This window comes from Poromitra crassiceps (genome assembly GCF_964638095.1).
Source record: "Poromitra crassiceps genome assembly, chromosome: 6".
In the NCBI taxonomy this organism is placed as follows: domain Eukaryota; kingdom Metazoa; phylum Chordata; class Actinopteri; order Beryciformes; family Melamphaidae; genus Poromitra; species Poromitra crassiceps.
The window spans coordinates 2,354,650-2,373,776 of record NC_139627.1 but is presented as its reverse complement, the minus strand read 5'-3'; the positions used below and the strand labels follow the sequence as shown (position 1 = coordinate 2,373,776).

The 19,127-nt window shown below is 45.5% G+C and overlaps 1 protein-coding gene across 1 annotated transcript in view; it reads right to left on the bottom strand.

The window, feature by feature from the left end:
- The window catches only part of LOC310778066 (uncharacterized protein), a 20,530-nt gene extending 19,406 nt beyond the window's left edge, over positions 1-1,124 (bottom strand). The window contains exon 1 of the mRNA XM_083638386.1: positions 883-1,124. Coding sequence (XP_083494512.1) covers positions 883-925 — 43 coding nt within the window. The 5' untranslated portion in view covers positions 926-1,124. The remainder of the gene's footprint in view (positions 1-882) is intronic.
- Positions 1,125-19,127: the final 18,003 nt, after the last annotated feature.

The following is a 19,127-nucleotide window of genomic DNA, read 5'->3' as shown; positions in this document are numbered from 1 at the left end:
ATGTCCGTTCTGTGTCTACTAAAGAGCGTCCTCTGAGCAGGTAGCAGTTAGCATGTCCGTTCTGTGTCCTCTGAACTCAGTGACGCGATGGTAAGAAGTGGTAGTTATCTCTTCACTCTGTAATTAGAGCACATCTGCGTGTCACACCCCCATCAATGATGCAGGTTAATCTGCTTAAGAAGAGATCACCTGTGGATGTTATTGCTTTGAATCGTTTGCTGGGTCGCTCCTAAAGATTTGCACTGGATCAATTAATAAAAGGGTCAACTGAAGAGTGAACATGTCTATTTTCATGTTTTCCACTGACCGAGCGACAAACTAATCCTTGGGGGATTCCGCAATATATTCTTCACAAAATTGTCACGTACATGTAATTGATATGCATGGCTATTTGTTCAAGAACCTCCACCCCAAAACCTGACTGTTATCTTATCATAGAGAGACACTGATGCCAAAATCACACCGGCCGTATGAAGAGGTGAACTAATTATGATGGTCCAAGATGTCCCCCAGAGAGATGCATCACTATAATGTAACGCTGATTTAGTACAGATTAGAAGCAGGGTTTTATTCACTTCCATACAATCTTGTGCTGAAACTCTATTGCCCGGGACAATCAGGACATGCAGTAGTTATTCAAACTTGCTGTGTGACTTCTGTACAACATTGTTGTCAATGACTACTCAGAACTGAGAGAAAAGTCAGCAAAGTGTTACAGTAAAACACAGTCATTTTATTGTACAGTAAGAAAGTTAGAGTACAATTTGTTGACTGCTGAATATCGCTTTGTTCTCATCTTCACATTCATATCAACTCATGACAGAGACAGAGAAAGGGATTGGCATTTGGCACACATCATACACTCTGTGTTACAGTACTTACATGCCAGACGTTTGTTGTGGTTGGTTGACCCAGTAGACGACATGATCCAATCGCAGTGGGAGCGGCGCTGGAGTGTCAGTGTGTCTTCCCCTCCTGTCACGGCTCCAGGACAGGACGCTGGCGTGTGGAGTGGCCGCTCATCTACTCATTGCATCTCTGGACTTTGGTGCCAAGAATATCTAAGAGAACACCTTTCACTCTACCCCTGTATCTCCTTTCTCTCTCCTGCATCCACTGCCTCCCTCCCCTCCACTGACTGGCTTTGTTGTTCTCTCTAGGTTTCCCTCCTTCATCTCAGGCTGCCTCTCTCTCTCTCTCTCTCTCTCTCTCCCTCTCCCCCTCTCTCTCTCTCTCTCTCTCTCTCTCTCTCTGACACACACACACACACACACAGGCTCGCTCGCTCAGGCTCAGTGGGGTTGTACGGAGCTGTGCAGCTTAGGGACTGAGGGAGAGTGATAGTAAGCCACGGCAGTGTGGCCTGTACCAACTGGACACGACAGGGGGGTGGGGGGGGCAGTCAGCAATTGGATCAGGAGGAGAATAGGCTGTTGACATCATGTGCAGGAATATACCAGGATGAAATCCCTCCCCGCTCTGCCTGTCCCTGCTGTGTAGTAGCTGCCTGTCTGAGATGGAAGTGATGGGCCATGCAGCGGTGGATGGGTCAGGCATTACGTCTGTGGGAGCGTACCTATGTTCCCCGGGTCCTATGTTCCCCGTTTTTGTGGGACCGGGGAACATATAACCCTTCCTAACCTCCCCCAGACCCTAACCCAAAACCTAACCTCTCCCAACCCTCACGCCTAAACCTAAGGTCGGCATTGCGGGTGGTCGGCATAGCGGATAGACACCCCAAATGTTACGGAGAGTGTTAAAAACGGGGAACATAGGACCCGGGGAACATAGGACCCGGGGAACATAGGGATGACCCCACGTCTGTCATGTGTCATCGTAACAGTTTGCAGGCTGACCTCCTAACCCTGTTCCTTCTTCTCACTTAGATCCACTTCACTTCTCTCCCTGAGACAGATCACTTAGATCCACTTCTCTCCCTGAGACAGATCACTTAGATCCACTTCTCTCCCTGAGACAGATCACTAAAGATCCACTTCACCCCCAGATCCTATTCATAGTATTGCATCACTGAGTACTTTTGCATAACTTTTCAGTGCCAAATTTGAGTTTTTATTTGATTTGATTGAAATTGGGTTTCCTCTAAGCAGGAACAACAGCATACATACATGCATGTACTACTAGTAGGTACTTGCTCAAAAAATACACACAAGCACATGGACACATATGCAACCCCGTGCGCGCGCGCGCACACACACACACACACACACACACACACACACACACACACTGACACACACGCACACTCTCTCTCTCTCTCTGTAGGGAGTTAATAAGCACTTAGCATCAGGGATTCTTGCAGGTCCTGCTCCCCCATTTCTTTCCATAATAAGCGGCCTCTAACAGGCAATTACATCACAGATCAGCTGGAGGAGGACAAGCTAACATCACAGATCAGCTGGAGGAGGATGCTCCAAGCTCACATCACAGATCAGCTGGAGGAGGAGGCTCCAAGCCACAGATCAGCTGGAGGAGGAGGCTCCAAGCCACAGATCAGCTGGAGGAGGATGCTCCAAGCTAACATCACAGATCAGCTGGAGGAGGAGGCTCCAAGCCACAGATCAGCTGGAGGAGGAGGCTCCAAGCCACAGATCAGCTGGAGGAGGATGCTCCAAGCTAACATCACAGATCAGCTGGAGGAGGACGCTCCAAGCTAACATCACAGATCAGCTGGAGGAGGAGGCTCCAAGCTAACATCACAGATCAGCTGGAGGAGGAGGCTCCAAGCTAACATCACAGATCAGCTGGAGGAGGACGCTCCAAGCTAACATCACACATCAGCTGGAGGAGGAGGCTCCAAGCTAACATCACACATCAGCTGGAGGAGGAGGCTCCAAGCTAACATCACACATCAGCTGGAGGAGGAGGCTCCAAGCTAACATCACACATCAGCTGGAGGAGGAGGCTCCAAGCTAACATCACACATCAGCTGGAGGAGGAGGCTCCAAGCTAACATCACAGATCAGCTGGAGGAGGACGCTCCAAGCTAACATCACAGATCAGCTGGAGGAGGACGCTCCAAGCTAACATCACAGATCAGCTGGAGGAGGAGGCTCCAAGCTAACATCACAGATCAGCTGGAGGAGGACGCTCCAAGCTAACATCACAGATCAGCTGGTGGAGGACGCTCCAAGCTAACATCACAGATCAGCTGGACGAGGAGGCTCCAAGCTATCATCACACATCAGCTGGAGGAGGACGCTCCCATCTCACCGCTCATGTGTTGGAAAGGCTCACTGCAGGCAGGAGATGAAGAAGTATAGTGCTAATATATAAAGTATAGTGCTAATAAGATTATGATACATCGCCTATCTCATCCCGTCCTGATGCTGTGATGATCTATGAGCTGAGCGATGCTATTTACAGTATATTCTGCCAGCAGTCCACTTTCACAGGCCACCCACTTCCTGTAGACAATACATCTGATCTGATTTGCATATATGCATAGATCAGATCTGTATTTAGAGACGATCTGCAGGGTTCACAAGACAGAACAGACTGTATGTGCTGTATAACAAGACATGAAGTGTTGAGGGTCGACACAAGCTCACTCAGATGTTGGAATTGAACTGTAAACAAAAATGTGAATGTGACATATCCAGAAGTAAAGGACTCGTCCATAACTGTGAAATAAATACATTATTAAGTGTTCCTTACCTGAGCTAAATCATAATCTCATTTGTGAGTGTAGTTCGCCATCTGCTGGTGCAGATTGTGTATTACATGGTAGCTCAAACTAAAGGATCACCTGCTGTGCGGAGTTTAGAAGCACATTGATTAGAATGTAAGAGAAAATCTTTCAAATGGAAAGAATTTTACCATTTAAAAATTCAATTAGTTATTTATGCAAGAAATAAACACAAAAGGGTGTTTGCCATCTGGACTACACTCGTTATATTAAAGTATTCTGCTTCTCCTACCAGAACTTTTTACTCTTATATTACTCTTCTTAACTACATGGTGCACCACTTGGACAGTAAATTCATATTTAATGCATATTTAACACTCCTCCTATCCATGTATAGTTATAATGCATAATTTGAACCTCACTTGCAATTTTGTAATCTTGTCTTTCAATATCTTCTTTTTTTCTTCTGAATATTGATATGACCACTACGCTGTATACTTACACTAAGACACATTCCTCGTATGTAATCTTTACATATTGTGGCAATAAAAGTGATTCTGATACATAAGCAAAATGAAATAGACAAGAATATTTTACTTTTTTATTTTATTATTATTATTATTATGATTATTATTATTATTATTATTATTATTATTATTATTATTATTATTATTATTGTTCTCTTGACCACCATTGTTGGCTTACATGTTGATTTTTGTTTAGTGTTTCTTGGGGAAATACAATCATCATCCTCAACATCATCTCAGTAACTGCCAGAGGTTTCCGATACTCACAAGTTGAATTCATTCAGCTGAAAAAAAGGGGATTTCCAGTGAGGGTTAAAGTGTGTGTGTCTGTGTGTTGTGCGTGTGCGTGCGTGTGTGTGTGTGTGTGAGTGTGCGTGTGGGCGTGCGTGTTGCTCTTTGAGCTCTATCAGTGCTGGCTTCCTCTTTGAAACTGTGTTGTCTCAATTTTCTGCAGCATATTCTCTGATGTGGCATGTGAGTCATGCTGTGGTGAATACACACACACACGCACACATATGCATGCGCGCACACACACGCACACACACACACACACACACACACACACACTACTCATGGTCACTACAGCATTCCCTCTGCCTTCACACATTTTAGACGTAGGTTGCGTAATACACCACAGGCCTGCTGAGATAAGCTGTTGGATATTCACAATGAAGAACACATGTAAGCTGCACATCTCAGTAAAATAAATAAAAAATAAAATCCACAGCACGTGATCCTCCTGCCTGCACCAGACAGTAAAGTCATGATCCTCCTGCCTGCACCAGACAGTAAAGTCATGATCCTCCTGCCTGCACCAGACAGTAAAGTCATGATCCTCCTGCCTGCACCAGACAGTAAAGTCATGATCCTCCTGCCTGCACCAGACAGTAAAGCACATGATCCTCCTGCCTGCACCAGACAGTAAAGTCATGATCTTCCTGCCTGCACCAGACAGTAAAGTCATGATCCTCCTGCCTGCACCAGACAGTAAAGTCATGATCCTCCTGCCTGCACCAGACAGTAAAGCACATGATCCTCCTGCCTGCACCAGACAGTAAAGTCATGATCCTCCTGCCTGCACCAGACAGTAAAGTCATGATCTTCCTGCCTGCACCAGACAGTAAAGTCATGATCCTCCTGCCTGCACCAGACAGTAAAGTCATGATCCTCCTGCCTGCACCAGACAGTAAAGTCATGATCCTCCTGCCTGCACCAGACAGTAAAGTCATGATCCTCCTGCCTGCACCAGACAGTAAAGTCATGATCCTCCTGCCTGCACCAGACAGTAAAGCACATGATCCTCCTGCCTGCACCAGACAGTAAAGTCATGATCCTCCTGCCTGCACCAGACAGTAAAGTCATGATCCTCCTGCCTGCACCAGACAGTAAAGTCATGATCCTCCTGCCTGCACCAGACAGTAAAGTCATGATCCTCCTGCCTGCACCAGACAGTAAAGTCATGATCCTCCTGCCTGCACCAGACAGTAAAGCACATGATCCTCCTGCCTGCACCAGACAGTAAAGTCATGATCCTCCTGCCTGCACCAGACAGTAAAGTCATGATCTTCCTGCCTGCACCAGACAGTAAAGTCATGATCCTCCTGCCTGCACCAGACAGTAAAGTCATGATCCTCCTGCCTGCACCAGACAGTAAAGTCAAATCCCTCCAACTTTACTCAAATATGACACAATATGCTATATGGGGGTATTCTGGCCCGGGGTCACCATGGCAACAGACATCCAAAGTGCCACATTGCGCCACATGCACAGTACACACATACTGTACATAGACCTGCCTGCCTGCCTTCCAGCTTCACTGTTATGGGCAATGTGCACCAGATGCGTTACGGATCCGGATCGACTCTCGCCCATGTTAATGGATGGGCGATACATGCGGTACGGAAAAATGGCGCACCTGTTCTATTTCTGTCGGCTCCTTCATGTGTCTGACAGATGACATGAGTGTGGGTCTGTTCGCACCCCTTACCGGAGCCGTAGCGCATCTGTTCCGGAGGCGGTGTACATTAGTGTACATTAGCCTTTAGAATGTACCTACTAGACGGCGTGTGTCTGTCTGCTAAAACGAAGACTGCGATGTATTTGTTCCCAGGGGAGCGCACAGCGCCGGCAAGGTGTTAATTAGCCATTGTTAGGCTTGACGGCTGCTATGATTGTGTTTGGCCCGCCTGTGAGACGCACATGGTGTTCTCTGTGAAAGACAGCTTTGTGTGGCCAGACTTTGTAAAGAATGTGACATCGTGACAGACAGCTTCTTTCAAAGTGACAATGCCTTTTAAACATCCACCTGTTCTGCCCAAATAACTTTCTAAAGTCTCCAAGCTCAGTGTACTCGACTCGGGAGCGTTCATCTCGCAGTCATCTCGTGTTTCAGTCCTCTTTTGTCCCCCTGCAGGGGATGGATGTTACATGACCTGCAGGGGATGGATGTTACATGACCTGCAGCCCAGTCAGTAACGTGTGAAAGTCACTGGAGTGAAGGCACTGTGATTCTGTCTGAGTTCTGAGGAGAAGCTAAAGGCTTGACGGTTGTGCTGTCAGTTGAAGGATAGTTTTTGGGCAACATGACAGTTGTGATGTCAGTTGAAGGATAGTTTTTGGGCAACATGACAGTTGTGATGTAAATGGTAAATGGCCTGCATTTATATAGCGCTTTTATCCAAAGCGCTTTACAATCAGTAGGTAGTCTACATTCACCCATTCATACACCTGCCACGCAGAGTGCCTACACACCATCGGGAGCAAGGAGGGTTAAGTGTCTTGCCCAAGGACACAACGACAGCAGCTGGGAGGGAGCGGGGATCGAACCGCCAACCCTTGCGTCATTGGCCGACCCACTCTACCTCCTGAGCTAAAGCCGCCCCATGTCAGTTGAAGGATAGTTTTGGGGTAACATGACAGTTGTGATGTCAGTTGAAGGATAGTTTTGGGGTAACATGACAGTTGTGATGTCAGTTGAAGGATAGTTTTGGGGTAACATGACAGTTGTGATGTCAGTTGAAGGATAGTTTTTGGGGTAACATGACAGTTGTGATGTCAGTTGAAGGATAGTTTTGGGGTAACATGACAGTTGTGATGTCAGTTGAAGGATAGTTTTTGGGGTAACATGACAGTTGTGATGTCAGTTGAAGGATAGTTTTTGGGGTAACATGACAGTTGTGATGTCAGTTGAAGGATAGTTTTTGGGGTAACATGACAGTTGTGATGTCAGTTGAAGGATAGTTTTTGGGGTAACATGACAGTTGTGATGTCAGTTGAAGGATAGTTTTGGGGTAACATGACAGTTGTGATGTCAGTTGAAGGATAGTTTTGGGGTAACATGACAGTTGTGATGTCAGTTGAAGGATAGTTTTGGGGTAACATGACAGTTGTGATGTCAGTTGAAGGATAGTTTTGGGGTAACATGACAGTTGTGATGTCAGTTGAAGGATAGTTTTTGGGGTAACATGACAGTTGTGATGTCAGTTGAAGGATAGTTTTGGGGTAACATGACAGTTGTGATGTCAGTTGAAGGATAGTTTTGGGGTAACATGACAGTTGTGATGTCAGTTGAAGGATAGTTTTTGGGGTAACATGACAGTTGTGATGTCAGTTGAAGGATAGTTTTGGGGTAACATGACAGTTGTGATGTCAGTTGAAGGATAGTTTTGGGGTAACATGACAGTTGTGATATCAGTTAGGGTAACATGACAGTTGTGATGTCAGTTGAAGGATAGTTTTGGGGTAACATGACAGTTGTGATGTCAGTTTGAAGGATAGTTTTGGGGTAACATGACAGTTGTGATGTCAGTTGAAGGATAGTTTTGGGGTAACATGACAGTTGTGATGTCAGTTGAAGGATAGTTTTGGGGTAACATGACAGTTGTGATGTCAGTTGAAGGATAGTTTTGGGGCAACATGACAGTTGTGATGTCAGTTGAAGGATAGTTTTGGGGTAACATGACAGTTGTGATGTCAGTTGAAGGATAGTTTTGGGGCAACATGACAGTTGTGATGTCAGTTGAAGGATAGTTTTGGGGTAACATGACAGTTGTGATGTCAGTTGAAGGATAGTTTTGGGGCAACATGACAGTTGTGATGTCAGTTGAAGGATAGTTTTGGGGCAACATGACAGTTGTGATATCAGTTGAAGGATAGTTTTGGGGTAACATGACAGTTGTGATGTCAGTTGAAGGATAGATTTGGGGCAACATGACAGTTGTGATGTCAGTTGAAGGATAGTTTTGGGGTAACATGACGGTTGTGATGTCAGTTGAAGGATAGTTTTGGGGCAACATGACAGTTGTGATGTCAGTTGAAGGATAGTTTTGGGGTAACATGACAGTTGTGATATCAGTTGAAGGATAGTTTTGGGGTAACATGACAGTTGTGATATCAGTTGAAGGATAGTTTTGGGGCAACATGACAGTTGTGATATCAGTTGAAGGATAGTTTTGGGGTAACATGACAGTTGTGATGTCAGTTGAAGGATAGTTTTGGGGTAACATGACGGTTGTGATGTCAGTTGAAGGATAGTTTTGGGGTAACATGACAGTTGTGATGTCAGTTGAAGGATAGTTTTGGGGTAACATGACAGTTGTGATATCAGTTGAAGGATAGTTTTGGGTTAACATGACAGTTGTGATGTCAGTTGAAGGATAGTTTTGGGCCAACATGACAGTTGTGATGTCAGTTGAAGGATAGTTTTGGGGTAACATGACGGTTGTGATGTCAGTTGAAGGATAGTTTTGGGGTAACATGACAGTTGTGATGTCAGTTGAAGGATAGTTTTTGGGGTAACATGACAGTTGTGATGTCAGTTGAAGGATAGTTTTTGGGGTAACATGACAGTTGTGATGTCAGTTGAAGGATAGTTTTGGGGTAACATGACAGTTGTGATGTCAGTTGAAGGATAGTTTTTGGGGTAACATGACAGTTGTGATGTCAGTTGAAGGATAGTTTTTGGGGTAACATGACAGTTGTGATGTCAGTTGAAGGATAGTTTTGGGGTAACATGACAGTTGTGATGTCAGTTGAAGGATAGTTTTGGGGTAACATGACAGTTGTGATGTCAGTTGAAGGATAGTTTTTGGGGTAAAATGACAGTTGTGATGTCAGTTGAAGGATAGTTTTTGGGGTAACATGACAGTTGTGATGTCAGTTGAAGGATAGTTTTTGGGGTAACATGACAGTTGTGATGTCAGTTGAAGGATAGTTTTTGGGGTAACATGACAGTTGTGATGTCAGTTGAAGGATAGTTTTTGGGGTAACATGACAGTTGTGATGTCAGCTTTGCACGTGTGTGCGGTGTTTTTCAGCGTCTACTACATGAGACCTAGTGACTCATGTGAAGTGAACAGACTGACTGACAGTCTGGCTCTGACTGGTCGTCAGGCTGTGGCCTGCCACTGATATGCAGCAGTCAACTTGGTATTTCAGTCATTGCCAGAGAACAAAATTGCACCACACAGTGAGATGGTTTGGGTGACCTGCAGGTGTCTTTTTCTCTCGCCTGTCTGTGCACATTTGCACATTGCGTTGCACCCTGTCAGATTTTCATTGAAGGCAACACAACGACCGCAAAATATACATAGTAGGGGAATTCTACAACAGCTCCAATATAGAGCACGGGTGATTAAAGTACTGTTGAATGCTGCAAACGAAGCAATTTGCTGGATGTCTCTTCCAGCCTCGTCTTAAGGGACCTGTGAGCAGTGGAAATGAGTTCAGGGAGTATTGTAAGAAGACGATGGAAAAGGGGCGTGTCCGTCCAGTCAGTGTAGGAAATTTAATAAATATTTTGGGGGGAAATTTTGCCCCCTCTATCTAAAAAGTTTGGGGGCACTTTTATTTTTTTAAATTAGTGCATAAAGTTGCTAAAGCGTAGTGTGAACAACAGCGCTGTTTGTGTGAGTGTGTTCTTCATCATCGTCTTCTTGCAGGTGCTGGGTGCGTGTTAGAGATGGAAATTAAATGAATTGACTGAAAATAAAATCTAAATATTGGGGGCCATTTTTGCCCCTGGATCATGGTTTTTAGGAGCATTCTGAGATTTCTTGGGGGCAATTTTTGCCCCTGGCCCCGGGTTAAATTCCTACACTGGGTGTGTCGTATGATAAAGGGTTGTGATAAACGATATGCCACGCTTTTCAAATTGTTCTATTATTGATGTCTCAGTTTGTTCCCCTGGTGGCTTGTGTGTGTAATGGCTCATGTTTGGAAATAAAATTGTGTGTGTGTGTGTGTGTGTGTGTGTGTGTGTGTGTGTGTGTGTGTGTGTGTGTGTGTGTGTGTGCGCACACACACACACGTGTGGGTTTGTGTGTGTGTGTGTGTGTGTGTGTTTGTGCGCACACACGTGTGGGTTTGTGTGTGTGTGCGCACACACGTGTGGGTTTGTGTGTGTGTGTGTGTGTGCATGCATGTGTGTGAATGTATGCATGATGAGTATGTGAGTCACGCACCACTATCCGGGCCCCCATGGGCTTGGAGTTCTGACGCCCATCTTCCAGCTCCTCCACCGAACACTGAACCCAGTGAACCTTCTGCTGTTTACACTCTCTCTCTCTCTCTCTCTCTCTCTCTCTCTCTCTCTCTCTCTCTCTCTCTCTCTCCCCCTCCTCCTCCTCCTCCTGCTCGCTCGCTCGCTCTGCCTCCATCATCCATCGCTCTCACACACTCTCACACGGCTCATCTATTCTCCCTCATCTTTGTCTCTCCATCTCCCTACAGTGCATCGCTCTTCTCATTCTCACGCACTCTTCGGTCTCTTGTGTTTTAAATCGTTCATGTTTCTTTTACCCCCCCTCCCTCCCCCCCTCCCTCCCTCCCTCCCTCCCTCCCTCCTTCTCCTCACTCGTCCATCCTAACTGTGCCTCTCTGTTATATCTACCTCTGCAGATCAACACTTATTCAGACTCAGACACTTCTCTAGGACTCTATAGGCCACCAGACAGAGAGTCAGGGTCTGGCTCTGTCCGGGCTTTTCTTTCAGAGTTGAGATGTGTGAGAGACAGAGAGAGAGAGGGAGGGAGGGAGAGAGAGAGGGAGGGAGGGATGGGAGGGAGGGAGGGAGGGAGGGAGATGTGCAGATCAAAATGAATATTGATGCTATTATTGATGCTTTTGACAGATTCAAGCAGCTGAATGGCGTTCTTATAGCTAATACCGAGGCGACGAGGGACACAGCTGCAGACACTCCTCTCCCTCCTCCTCCTTTACCATCATCATCATCACCCCATCCTCCACCCTCAGTCTCACCCTCCTCTTCATCCTCGCCCTCTTCCCCCTCTCCCTCCTCATCCTCATCTCATTACTGTTGTCAACATCGGACGATTATCCGATATGCCGATATTTTCCAACCGGCCCACTGACAGATGCAGACATAAATACAATGCTTTTCAAAATGTACACATTCACTGAGCTAAATAACTTAGGTTATGTAAAACATGCCATATTTTTTTATTCGTCGAACATCGAGTTTTTGGGAATAATTCAAGTGTAAGTTGATCAGCCTGTCATATCAGTCATATCGGCAGAAGTGATCATTTCAGACTGATGCCGATCTTATTATTTGTATTTATTTGTTTTTAAAGGTGATCAGGTGATACCGATCATGTGCTGATATCATTGTGTATCCCTACTTTTACCCATCCTTCAAGACACACACACACACACACACACACACACACACACACACACACACACACTCCATCACACATATACACACACACACACACACACACACACACACACACACACACACACACACACTCCATCACACACGCACACACTCCATCACACACACACACACACACACACACACACACACACACACACACACACACACACACACACACACACACACACACACACACTCACTCCATCACACACACACACACACACACACACACACACACACACACACACACACACACACACCACATTCCATCAGGTTGCAGAAGGTTGACCAGCTGCTGTGCTGTCAGTTACGACCTTCCTCAACGGCAGACGAGCAGCAATGTGGCTCTGTTATCAGTTTGTGTGCATCCATCGGTGTGTGAGTGTGTGTGCGTGTGTGGGTGCGTGCGTGTGTGTGTGTGTGTGGGTGCGTGCGTGTGTGTGTGTGTGTGTGTGTGTGTGTGTGTGAGAGAGAGTGTGCACGACACGTGTGTGAGTTTGGGGCCTGGCACAGCGAAGCTAGGCCGCTCACGCCAACTCCGGCTCTTCCAGGAAGTGCCGTTTGCAGTCTGGTTTGGTTTACGTAACTTTACCCCCGACCGGTAACGTCATCTTTGGCCCCCGAGTTCTCCAAACTGCTGCGCTTGCAGTTCCCGGCCGGCGTTGTGGAACTGAAACATGCTATTAATAAGCATATGCTAAAGTGTGAGCGGGCTAGGCTGCGTGTCGGGCACAGCTTGGAAGTCCATTGAGCTGTGTGAAGGCTGCTAAGAGGGGAAGGTGCTGCACATGGCGTGCACCTCAAAAGAGCACATCCCAACGCACACTGTGTGTGTGTGTGTGTGTGTGTGTGTGTGTGTGTGTGTGTGTGTGTGTGTGTGTGTACACGTGTGAGATAAGGTACTTAAAGACATGATCACTGCAGTGAGATGGCTATAATGGGAATCATGCGCTCACTATAATTTGCAGGGTTCGCAGAGTTCACCTCCTCCATCACAGCAGCTCTCCTCTCTCACCGTCTGACTGGACCGCAATAGACCCTTCTCACGGGGGCCATTTTGTGTCGAAAAGGCAGGGTAAACAGGTGCAAGCAAAACACTAATGAGGGTTTCAAACGTCCATGATTGGAATTTGGAAACCCTCATTAGTGTTTTGCTTTCACCTGTGTTTATTCTGCCTTTTTGACACAAAATGGCCCCCGTGAAAAGGGTCTATCTCACAGCCTGATGTTACATCAGGCTTACATCGTGTCCTAAAACGACACGTTGGCTTTGTTGCTTGCTCTTAATTCATGCTAATCAAACGGATTGATCAATTTGTTTTAATCGATGCTGTTACAGTATGCCCTTTCTATACCTGAGGCAGAACATTCTCCATGGCACATGTTGGCCGCCCCCCCCAGGCCCAGGGTCGGTGGCACATGTTGGGCGCCCCCTCCAGGCCCGGGGTCGGTGGCACATGTTGGGCGCCCCCTCCAGGCCCGGGGTCGGTGGCACATGTTGGGCGCCCCCTCCAGGCCCGGGGTCGGTGGCACATGTTGGGCGCCCCCTCCAGGCCCGGGGTCGGTGGCACATGTTGGGCGCCCCCTCCAGGTCCGGTCACAGATAGCGCAGATAAACGGCTAATCGGGTATCAAACCAGCGGAGGGGAAAAAGCGCCTCCACTCCGTGTCTCATTCATTATTCACACGCAGCAAATGAAGTTGGTACAGTGGGAGCAATCAATTATAAATGAGAGAAGGTAGGAGTGAGAAAGATGGAGAGAGAGAGAGAGAGAGAGAGAGAGAGAGAGAACCCCCTTCTCCTCGCATGCATTCAGCAGGGCTTTAGCATGTCAATGAACATGCAGTAGCATTGGGTAACCTGCATGCACAGAGCATCAGGTGAGATGCTAACACTAACCTGCATGCACAGAGCGTCAGATGCTAACACTAACCTGCATGCACAGAGCGTCAGATGCTAACACTAACCTGCATGCACAGAGCATCAGATGAGATGCTAACACTAACCTGCATGCACAGAGCGTCAGATGCTAACACTAACCTGCATGCTCAGAGCATCAGATGAGATGCTAACACTAACCTGCATGCACAGAGCGTCAGATGAGATGCTAACACTAACCTGCATGCACAGAGCATCAGATGCTAACACTAACCTGCATGCTCAGAGCATCAGATGCTAACACTAACCTGCATGCACAGAGCGTCAGATGAGATGCTAACACTAACCTGCATGCACAGAGCGTCAGATGAGATGCTAACACTAACCTGCATGCACAGAGCGTCAGATGAGATGCTAACACTAACCTGCATGCACAGAGCGTCAGATGAGATGCTAACACTAACCTGCATGCACAGAGCATCAGATGCTAACACTAACCTGCATGCTCAGAGCATCAGATGCTAACACTAACCTGCATGCACAGAGCGTCAGATGAGATGCTAACACTAACCTGCATGCACAGAGCGTCAGATGAGATGCTAACACTAACCTGCATGCACAGAGCATCAGATGCTAACACTAACCTGCATGCTCAGAGCATCAGATGCTAACACTAACCTGCATGCTCAGAGCATCAGATGCTAACACTAACCTGCATGCTCAGAGCATCAGATGAGATGCTAACACTAACCTGCATGCACAGAGCGTCAGATGAGATGCTAACACTAACCTGCATGCACAGAGCGTCAGATGAGATGCTAACACTAACCTGCATGCACAGAGCGTCAGATGAGATGCTAACACTAACCTGCATGCACAGAGCATCAGATGCTAACACTAACCTGCATGCTCAGAGCATCAGATGCTAACACTAACCTGCATGCACAGAGCGTCAGATGCTAACACTAACCTGCATGCACAGAGCATCAGATGCTAACACTAACCTGCATGCTCAGAGCATCAGATGCTAACACTAACCTGCATGCACAGAGCGTCAGATGCTAACACTAACCTGCATGCTCAGAGCATCAGATGCTAACACTAACCTGCATGCACAGAGCATCAGATGAGATGCTAACACTAACCTGCATGCTCAGAGCATCAGATGCTAACACTAACCTGCATGCACAGAGCATCAGATGCTAACACTAACCTGCATGCACAGAGCATCAGATGCTAACACTAACCTGCATGCACAGAGCATCAGATGCTAACACTAACCTGCATGCACAGAGCATCAGATGCTAACACTAACCTGCATGCACAGAGCGTCAGATGCTAACACTAACCTGCATGCACAGAGCATCAGATGAGATGCTAACACTAACCTGCATGCACAGAGCGTCAGATGCTAACACTAACCTGCATGCACAGAGCGTCAGATGCTAACACTAACCTGCATGCACAGAGCGTCAGATGCTAACACTAACCTGCATGCACAGAGCGTCAGATGACATGCCAACACTCAGGGGCGGTTTTAGCATCAGAGCTTTGGGTGGGCTCAGCCCAAAGGTCATGGACCACTGAACCCCTAGGGGGGTCCGAGGGCATGCCCCCCCCGGAAGAAAATTTTGTACAGTTTCAAGTAAAAATTGATCAAACTGTCGCACTTTGAGATCAAAATGAAGAGACTAGATCTATGAAGAACTACACACATCAATATCTTCTTTACCGTTCTGTGGTTTTACAGCGATGAAAAAACAATTGTTTCCCTATATTTACTATATATATTCTGCATACAGGTTACTATATGGTAGAATTATGCTTGCATAAATAATACCAAAATCACTTCAGGGGAGTTTCAAGTAAAGTAACATTTTGCTTTGTAGGCAAAACAAAAGTAAAATTAAATCAAAAGGGAGCTTCCTAACTTATTGGCTGGAATAATATTCCGACAAGATAATAATATACTGTAAGCACTAAAGCAGGAGTTTGCAGTCAACTAGTTGAAATTAATATGTGGCAGTATTTGTGGGGGTCAAAATCTATATGGGTGTATCACCACAAATAGATCAGTGTATGGGAAACACTGACTATTAAATTGTGTGACTAGAAAGACACCAATAAATCTGAGAAAATGTACTTTAATTTTGAACAACAGCACTACAACGGTGGCATTACAAATGGTATTATGAAATTATTGTGGGAAAAAACAAGAATGCCACTTTTTTTCATGAACTTTAAGCAGAAAATTAAAAAATAGTTTTAAAGCAAAAATAAATAATAAATAAAGATCATTTTAACAGAAACTGCTACTAATGACCACCATGGATTTGGAGAGGATTTTTTTTTTTTTTTTTTTTTTGGGTGGGCTGAGACTATTTTTGGGTGGGCTAAAGCCCACCCAAAAAAGGCCTAGAACCGCCCCTGCAACACTCCCGGGGGCCCCAGGAGCCTCCTGCGCTAACAGCAGGGGAGAAAGCTTCACATGCACCTTTCAGTGACAGTTCTTTGACACCGACCCAGAATAGTAACTATGAGGCCTCTTGGTTCACTCGTGTGTGTTGTTGCACTGTGTGTTTTTCTACCACGCTCGGCTCTGACACACTCATAGTGAAACTGCATTTGATCTATCTTCTGACTAATGTGGAGCCTACTTATCAGTCAAGCCATCACATCAGTAGGGTTCAGCGTGCTTGGAAACCAGGATATAAAATTGGGTCCAGATTGCAGCGTTTTTAGAAATGACACACACACACCATCTTCCATCTCTTTCATTTTGGCGACATAATCTTGTTTTTCTTCTTCGCGCTTAGTAACTGGCTTTTCACACAATAGCGAAGTGTCCAAACCACAAAGACACATTTCCACAGATCAAATTAGAAACGATTCTAAGAATTGATGCATGATCACATGAACAATAATAACACAAGAGACAAAGTACAGTACTTTTTTCGTGGTCAAAAATGTGAGTAATTGAAGAATTCGCCACTCTATAAATATATTGGAGAGCCACCGATCAACACGTTGCACACCCTGATTTGATTTTATTTTATTTTATTTTATTCGACAATTGAAAAGCAATACAAATACATCATAGCTTTAAAAATTGACAAGGATAAGCACAATAAAGTCTCAGACTTGTTTCCATTGTGGTCCTTGATCTGTCCTTGATCTGCTTAATCTGGTCCTGCATATTGTAAATATGTATTAAACTGCAAATATCTGCTAACCTGTACATTTAGTCAGTGTAGCAAGAATAATTGCAAGGCAATAGATGTTCTACAGTACACTGCCTTGACAAATATCACTGTATCTTTGTTGTACTGTCCTCAATAGGTTCTCTTGTAGAAATTGTTTGTTGTCATTTTCAATCATCTTTCTTGTATTTTTCTCTATATTCTATATAATATTTGCTGCCATGTAAATGTAAGCTAAGAGCTAAGACAGGCACTATAGCCATGATCACACACACATGCAGGAACTATAGCCATGGTCACACACACATGCAGGAACTATAGCCATGGTCACACACACATGCAGGAACTATAGCCATGGTCACACACACATGCATGTTTGCTGTCTGTCTGTTTGCAGAAGTTGATGTTCTTGTCTTCGTCGGTGGCACTGAGGGTTGCAGTTTCACAACTCCAACCCGTGGCAATCATACGCCCATGTGCAATGTGGGGCTGTCCCACACATATGTATGCATACACACATGCGCACACGTACACATTCCACATTAGCCAGCGAGGCTGGAGTTAGCAGTGTTTCACACATTACACATGACTTTAATTACTACACACATTATTCTGCTAATACTATCAATATATAATATATATTATAATACTATCAATATACATATATAGGTTCATCAATGGCTGCTGTTTTGAATGAACATTCATTGTTGTGACTGGGAGGTGCAACGGTGGAAGTGTCTGTTGGAATCTTTGCCTCTGGTCTCACTGTTCATTAAATGTCACATATTTGCGTCTGGAAACTGCTCTATTTGTGCCGTCGGTATTTGGTGTGTGTGTGTGTGTGTGTGTGTGTGTGTGTTTGTGCGCGCGCGTGTGTGTGTGTGTGGGCAGAGAGGCTGTTTGATATGAGTCAGATCCAAACCCAGGCTGGTTTCTCTCACATGTGTGTGTGTGTGTGTGTGTGTGTGTGTGTGTGTGTGTGTGTATATGTGTGTGTGTGTGTGTGTGTGTGTGTGTGTGTGTGTGTGTGTGTGTGTGTGTGTGTGTGTGTGTGTGGGATGCGTCCAGATGGCTCCGTCAGGACGGCGCAAATGCCACTCTGATAATGAGACAGCAACAGGGCCTGTTGATATGCAGGTAGGGCCGAGTCGCATTCACACGTCACCAGAGAGAGAGAGAGAGAGAGGGACAGAGAGGACAAGAGGAACTTCAGAAATAAAGGACATAAAAAACAAATATAAAAGACATTCACCAGAGATACTTGTTCATAAGTTGACCCACATTTATTCAAATATAAGTATAGGGCTTTTGATTAGTCCTGCAATTTATTTTATTTTATTCACCCCACCCCAAAATGGGAGAAAAACCGAGGGGTTTTTCTCCCATTTTCTCCCGAATTGTACTCAATACCCAATTCCCCCTGCTGTCCTGGTCATTGCTCCACTAGTCCAGTAAAAATGTCACTTGACCTCACACTAATTGCAACAAAACCAAACTCAACTGATTTTGTATCCTCAATATGTCCTCAATGAAGGAAAAAAAGTGTTAAGGAAATATATCAAGGGAAAATTTTGAAAATGACCTAAATATGATGCTACCAAAAACGTCTTTATTTATTTTTTAACATTTTTTATTTTTTATTTTTTTATTTTTTTTATTTTCTCCTTGAAGCAAAAAACACACAGGATATAAGTGATGAGATTTATGGCACATAAAAAAAAAAAAAAAAAAAGGCTTCCATAGGCTTCCATAGGCTACCATCATATTTAGGTCATTTTCAAAACTTTCCCTTCATACATTTCCTTAACACTTTTTTCCTTCATTGAGGACATATTGAGGATACAAAATCAGTTGAGTTTGGTTTTGTTGCAATTAGTGTGAGGTTGACCCACATATTTGCGTAAAATGCCTGGACTACACCCCCTCTGCTGATCTGGGGAGAGTTGTAGACTAGCACATGCCTCCTCCGCTGCATGTGCAGTCGCCAGCTGCTTCTTTTCACCTGACAGCGAGGGGTTTCACCGGCAGGACGTAGCACGTGGAAGGATCACGCTATTGCCCCAGTTGCCCCCCCTGCCCCCCCCCCCCCCCCCCCCCCGAACAACTGCGCCGACCGACCAGAGGAGGCACACACAGCCGATAGGCCCTTTTCACAGGGGCCATTTTGTGTGGAAAAGGCAGGGTAAACACAGGTGCA